At 43.2% G+C, this 7,105-nt stretch overlaps 1 protein-coding gene and 1 long non-coding RNA gene across 2 annotated transcripts in view; one reads left to right on the top strand and one right to left on the bottom strand.

Annotated features, from left to right (window-relative positions):
- Window positions 1-731, bottom strand: part of LOC119708015 — a 30,431-nt gene extending 29,700 nt beyond the window's left edge. Inside the window, exon 1 of the long non-coding RNA XR_005258944.1 lies at window positions 598-731. This is a non-coding gene — a long non-coding RNA (uncharacterized LOC119708015). The remainder of the gene's footprint in view (window positions 1-597) is intronic.
- TRIM24 (tripartite motif containing 24) overlaps window positions 98-7,105 on the top strand; it is a 55,372-nt gene continuing 48,364 nt past the window's right edge. The window contains exon 1 of the mRNA XM_038153786.1: window positions 98-615. Coding sequence (XP_038009714.1) covers window positions 234-615 — 382 coding nt within the window. The 5' untranslated portion in view covers window positions 98-233. The remainder of the gene's footprint in view (window positions 616-7,105) is intronic.

Here is a 7,105-nt window from a genome sequence, read left to right as displayed (position 1 = left end):
CGCTCGCCTCACGTAGCGGGGGCGGGGGCGGGGCGGCGGTCCCGGCGGGGCGGGCCGGTAGGCGGGGCGGGCCGCGGGCGGCCGTTGGCGGCGCGGCGCGGCGGGGCAGCCGCTGCCGGGCGGGCGCACGAACACCCGCGGGGCGGGGGCCGGTAGGCGGCGACGGCGCGGGCGGGAAGCGGCGGGGCTGCCCCGCCTTCCTTCGGCTCTCCGGCGGCGGCCGGCATAGGACAATGGAAGAGGCGGCAGCGGCGTTAGCAGCGGCGGCGGGGCGGCCGTGCCCGGCGGACCGACCGGGGGCAGCGGCGGCGGCGCTGAGCGGGGAGAACGAGGCCGAGAGCCGGCAGGGCCCGGCGGAGCGCGACGGGGACGCGGCCCCGCTCAACCTGTTGGACACTTGCGGCGTGTGCGGGCAGCCTATCCAGAGCCGGCGGCCCAAGCTGCTGCCCTGCCTGCACTCGGTGTGCCAGCGCTGCCTGCCGCAGCCTGACCGGTACCTCATGCTGCCCCCCGTCCTGACCCCCGCGTCCGCCGCCGCCCTCAAGGAGCCGCCGCTGGCGGCGCCTCCCTCGTCGCCCGTCTCTTCGCAAGCCTCACCTCTGCACTGCACGCCCAGTAAGTGTCCCTTCTTGTCCGTACTCCCCTTGCCCCTGCCCGGGGGTGCTGCCCCCTCCAACCCGGAGGCCTGTGGGCCGCGTTTGGCGGGACGGGGAGCTGTCGGCGCTGGGTGCCGTGGGCTGGGTGCGGGTGCCCGGCCGCGGAGCTGCCGGGGCACGGAGCTGTCGGGACGGGAGCGGCTCGCCAGCGCCAAGGCTGGCGGCGGGGTTGTGCTTCGGCTTGGTTTGTTTTAATCGTTATTTTTTAAATTTCCCACCTCGGAGGGAAGGAAGAACCACTGTGCTTTCTCAGGACCTCTGTGTGCGGGTGGAGAGGGGCGGCGAGAGCCGGCCTCCCGCGCCGGGCCGGGGGAGCGGGGCCGGGCAGCCGTTATCGGGGGAGCCGGGAGGCTTTGGCCCCTGGCCGGCGGAAAACCTGAACACGGGCTGATAACAAGGCACAAAACCGTAACGAGAGCACAGACTCTCTATGAGCGGTGTTCGGAGTGTGGAGCGCGGCCGGAGGGGAGTCCTGCAGGTGTCATCAGCCGTGCGCGGCGTTCGGCCGGGAGCGACCCCGCGCCTGGGCGGGGACCGGGGCGGCCGAGCAATAATAACACTTGTCCGGGCCATGGGCAGCCTGGATGGCTCTGCTAATGCATTCATGCACCACTTACTTGCTGATTACCGCGCCGGAGGAAGAATGCCGCTAGGAAGTTTTGTTAAGCTCGTGTACTGACACAGTAGCCTCTGTCAATGTGTTTGAAAAGTACATGTCGCTGTGGAAGGTGCGGAATAAACTCCTTCCGTTTGAAACTACTTTCCTAATGTTTTTGATTTCTTTTTTTCCTAGCCCTCTCAGGCTAGGTCTAATGGATCACTTGGTTTTGTTAAAGGTAGTTTCGTCTTAAAAAAAAGTGCAAACATCCTGTAGTGGAAGCTCGTCAAGGTCTTGGAAAAAAGTTGTATAGGAAAGAGGAATTGTGATGGAAATTAAGCTAATCCATAGGTATTAGTGGAGTTTGTACTTGCTGGACTGTGTAGCGGAGGCTCAAGTAAAAAGTAGTAGCTCTAGGTTGACATTCTTAAGTCCTTTAAGTGGTCTTAGGAAAACTTGACCATTCTGCCAGAGTTCTGACCAAAGATTACCACTTAATTATAAAAAGTGTTTGCAGCAATTTGTAAAGGAGACACCCCTCTTCAGAGAGAGAAATATTTGGAACAGCTAGAGATTTGCTTCAGAATATCTGAGAAACTCCCAAATATGTTAACAGGATATGCTGAACTCTTCATCTATGTGAATGTCTGTGTTAGTATATTCATTCCGTTTTTAATTTTAGCATGTAAAGTATGTCATAGTAAGACTGCCTAATCAAAAGTTACAGAGTGGGAAAATCTGTAGGACCCAAAGCCTATATACTTAAGCTTCATTGATTCAGGACATGTTATTGCTCATACATCTATGAGTAGAAATGGAAAATTCTGCATGGGAGGAACAGAAAAACACAGACTCTGGAGTATGATGAGATATTTCAAGATGCGATACTTGGAAATAGGAAAGAGGGGATAGATACAAGCTCAGGAGTTTGCAAGGTAGTGTAAGAGGCAATATCATCATTGTCTTCTGAGATTAGAGGTCATGAATAGCACAGGTCCACTCCCAGATGTTCTATATAAATATAGCAGAAACAGGGATCTGTAGCTGAATGAGAAATGAGATGCATCATAACAATTAAAAGATTAGCGCTGTTCAAACATCTGCTTGATACTGAATCACAGCAACAGTAAGCTGGTAGCTCTGTCCCTCCTTTTGATAGTGAGTTGGTTCTGTATGAGTGATTTCACAGTACATACTCCTCCTCATTCTACAGATTTGCAGACATACTGTATTTTTGGTGACAATTATTTTTTACCCTGTTGACTTTTCTCCCAAGCTACTTTCATGCTTCCATACTTCCATACTAGAGTTCATTGTCCAGTTGGAAGAAGAAACTCACACTCACTTTGAGGCATTTTTTATATCTTTACTTGTCATGTGTTTGTCCTGGTTAAAATGACAGCGACTGTGTATTAGCTAGCTGTGGCCAAACTTGGTGAAGTGCACTGTCTACTTTCTGTTTTTCAACTGGTACAAAAAAACCCTGTGAATTTGAAGTTAGGATTGGGAAAATACCCACGTGTTATACTCCAAAACTGATTATTTAGAGGAAATTTGTTACAGTTGGACGAGTTCTTAAATTCTCACAAGATGGTAGGAAGGACCAAAGTGGTGCAAAACTGTCACCTCTTCTGGTAATATGTTGTACAAATGTTTAGGAGGAATGACATGAAGAAATTAACAGAGGAGTATAATCTTAGAAAGCTGGATAATGAATGACTCTTTTGATGTAAATTATGAAATTACTGTGACTAAACCGAAGAAATAAACATCAAGGAAGCTGTTTTTGCTGGAAGGAATGTCCTAAGTAAGGAACACTATAGAATTGCAAACTATGAAAATGTCCTGAGAGATAAGCAGACAGGCTGCTTATGCACCTGTGCTGAGCACTTGAGTTGCACGAAAAGAAGCTGGAAGGAAGATTAGTAGAATGGAGTCTGTCTTGAGCAAAAGAGAGGATGTGATTTGAAAAGTGCTTCACCAAACCAGCCTTGTGTGTTGTATGGATACTGAAATTAGCTGAGAAACAGATAGCTGAAGAGGTTGAGCTTCAAGTATAATCTGGAGAGACTTTTTGTCTCCATCAAATTGTTTCCAAGAAGAAACATTTGTTCACTTTACTGGAATAAAGTGTGCCTTCAACTTCCAACATACAGACGAGTTTATTTGTTGGCTCTCTTTCTGTGAAGATTTTAACAGCTAATTAAGGAGCTGTGAAAGAAAAGCCTCCAAACTTAAAGTGAATTAAGAGTTCTGGGGTTGCTCACTTGAATACAAGATTCAACATGGATGACTGCAGACAAGTGGCAAGACATACAGAGGAGTTTCATGTGATAAATGTTAACTATTATTCCTTTTGCAAAAGCAAACTGGCGGAGAGGCCAGTTGGTATGGATATATTATATACTGCCACGTGCACTCAGTTTTGAAGTAGAATAACTTCTATCGAAAAGAAAACCTGGAGTTTCTGATTTCTCTACCATTCCTAAAGTTGGAAGCATTGAGGAATCATCAGTGTGTCAGACACCAGTGGTTTTAGACACCCCCTGCTTTCTGAATGTTCGGTGGTAGTTTATTTGCTATAGGTGATAATTTTGGTGTTGCACTGCCAAAAAATGGGTTGTCAGGCAGCATATTATGGACTTCAGGGAGTGCTGCAAAGAGCAGCTCTGTAAATGTGACACTGGCTTGTGAACAAGTATCTACAGTTACCTCTGCTAACTATTTGGCTAAGTTCATATGGGTTTTCTTTTTGTTTCTCAAATGGTCATTCTTTAGTGTATGAGTTACAACTGGAGCATACACAAAAAGTTCTGCTATTAGAAGTCTGCCATTTGCCTAGGTTTTGTCTGCGCTGCACTTCAGTTAGTGAGTAGTAGCCTGTACTTAAAGGGTAGTGTTTGTAATGTGCAGACCCTCATAGTACTCTCCTGGAATTTTCAAATGTGAAATTGGTACTTCGTGAAAGGTGCGAAGTTAGAAATTGAAATTCTATCCCTTCTCAAAACTTTTAAAGTTGCAAGTAGCCTTGTTTGTTCTTTGTCATAAATCTGTACACAAAATATACTTGGAACTGGTGTGGGGAAATATTTGTGCATGGAGTGGCGTAACAAAGTTTTATGCAGCTATCATCATGAAATCTTACTAGTGTCAATGCTAAAATAGTAGAGGGATTTTTTTTCTGTAACTCCTCTGTAGCAAACCTGCTAACAAACAAATTTATATGAAGCTGTTAGAAGCATATAATATTTGGACAATCCCATGATCTAAATTCTTGGGGAGTGTCTGGACTAACATTTAAAATATATTCAATACGTGCTGTTAAATAAGGAATAAATACTTCAGAGTTACTAAGCAAGGATTCAGAGGTGTTCATGTTTCAGGTTATTACTTCCCAGAAATATTTACTTGGCAATAGAGTTTGAAGTTCTCTAATGATGCAGTGAAGACCCTACCCTTGACATCCCCTCAGATATGTGGATGGCATCTGCTTTTTTATCAAATCCCACAGGCAGTCCTTTTAAAGATAGATTCAAATGCTTTCAGCTTCTCATCTGATCTTTACATCTGGACTTTCTGGTGTCACCACTTCATTTGACCTTGAAAATACAGCTTTTGACATCAATTTAAATTTTGTTACTTGTTTCTTTAGTTACTTCCCGCCTTTAGCTAGATAATGATTGGGATCCTTATTAGTTGGTTTGAAGGATATAATAGCTTCATTTGAGGTTTCTTATGGTGAAGTTCAGTTTTTCTTCCATGTCTTGGTAATCTAAGAAGACTTAAGATTCTTTTTCTAAATCTGCCACTACAAATAATAATGGAAATAATAATTTCCATTTCATCCTTGATGAAATATTGCCACTTGCTTAAAGTGAATTCTCTCCATCTTTGCCATTACAAAGAGCCCATATTTTGTTTGTGTGGCTATACACTCACTTTCACAGGCATGGTTGCATCCTTTTCACAAGGATCATCTTGTTTCTGCTTTGGTGCATCAAGAAGTGAATTGTTTAATCTCCAACATAAGGAGATTTGGGAGTGCTAATATTGGGAAATAGTGTATGTTATAGGAATATGTATTGGAAAGACATGTCTAATGTTCATTCTGTTTTAGATTTGTGCTTACTTTGAATTGAAAGTTCCCAGAGCCCCAGATAATGCATATGTGAAGTGAATTTAGCATTGTTACAGGTGAAATACAATATTATTGTTTTGATAGCCTGTAATGTACTAATCTCTTGTTTAAAAAACGAAAAAAAGAAAACCTAATAAAAGCTTAAAATATTAATATAAGTATTAATGAATGGAGAAAGTTCTTCTTTTTCTAGTTATAATACCCTACTTTTAGAGAAAAGTATGCTTTCACAATATATATGATAGGATATGATACTTACTGTACAAGTGTAATTTGAAGTAGGGATATATTTGCCAAAAGTTACTGCTTTCTCTTCTACCAGGAATTCCATAAAAATCTGGAGGCATGCCTATACAGCCTTTATTAAGGCAGGCAACTGCATGTTGTGGAAATTAGCTCGAATCATGCTTGCTCTGATATATGATTACTGTAAGTATGTAATAGATGTTTATTGTTTTATGTATGCAGAGTAGTATTTCTGGGGTGGTTTGGATGCATTTATGTTCTTGCTTCTTTCACCCGTAGAAAGTGGGAGATTGAAAAGCTGAAGCCATCAGGAACATCAGATGAGTGTTAAAACAACTGCAGTTGCCAAGCTCATTCCTTAGAGAAATTAGGCTGTACAAGTTATCAAAATAGGTGTATCATTGTGTGAAACTTCTTTTCAGACAAAGATTTCTATCCTCAGAGGCCAACCTAGCTTTGTTTCAATACAAAATCAGCTAATTATGTCTCTGGTAAGCAATTAGTAGTTTTAGCAGAGGAAAGGAATTCTAGATCATAAGGTGAAAGGATCATAAGGAAAGCAAATATATACTAATGTATTAAAAATTCTCAGGTGTGTCTAATTGAAAATGTATTGGGTTGTTTTAATGCTTATAATAGAGATATCTCTTATGAAAATGTCTTGTCTGAAGAGCAAGGGAAAATAGTGGTGCATGTGTTCATGAAGAGGCAAGTGGAAGAATGTTTTTGTGGGCTAGCTTATTCCTAGGAAAAATGTCCTGAAGAACTACTCAGTTATGCAGCAGGTTTTTAGCTTGGTCTGCTGAATTCCATGAGTGCTACAAAGTGACCACATTTTCTCAACTTCACCCAGTTTGTTAAATCTGAGAAAGAAATGTTGTTGAAACTCTTGATACAGAATGCAGTGTTGTTAAAGAATCTTGTCTTTTGTACAGGTAAATCGTTATGCCAGTATTGTGTGTGTTTGCTAAGGTACTGTAGGAGGAATTTCCATATTATTTAGTGGAATTTCCCAGCAACAGTAAACTTGTAAAGCTGGTATTTTGCCTGTTGTGTCTAATCTAAAAGCAAGCCAGGGGAAAACCAAAAGGAACTTTAGGTGAATTCTAAATAGGACTGTATTTCAGGATGAGTAACTGACTAGATAAAAAAATCCATTATTTCTGAAATTGGAAATTTAGGCTTTTAAAAGGTTTTTGCAGTAAAATGAAATACTTTAGTACAATAGTGCAGTGGTTTGACGTTGGATGGATGCCAGATGTCCACCAAAGCTGCTTAGTCAATCCCCTTCACAACTGGAAAGGAGAGAGAAAATGTAGCAAAAGGCTTATGGGTCAAGATAAGGATGGGGGAATCACTCACCAATTATCATCATAGGCAGAACACACTCAGTTTGGGGGAATTATTGAATTTATGACCAATCATAATCTGAGTAGGATGATGAAAAGTAAAAGCAAGCCTCAAAAA

Source organism: Motacilla alba, chromosome 1A (assembly GCF_015832195.1).
Source record: "Motacilla alba alba isolate MOTALB_02 chromosome 1A, Motacilla_alba_V1.0_pri, whole genome shotgun sequence".
Taxonomy (NCBI): Eukaryota; Metazoa; Chordata; class Aves; order Passeriformes; family Motacillidae; genus Motacilla; species Motacilla alba.
The sequence above is the reverse complement of the archived record's forward strand: the minus strand, read 5'-3'. Positions and strand labels throughout refer to the sequence as shown.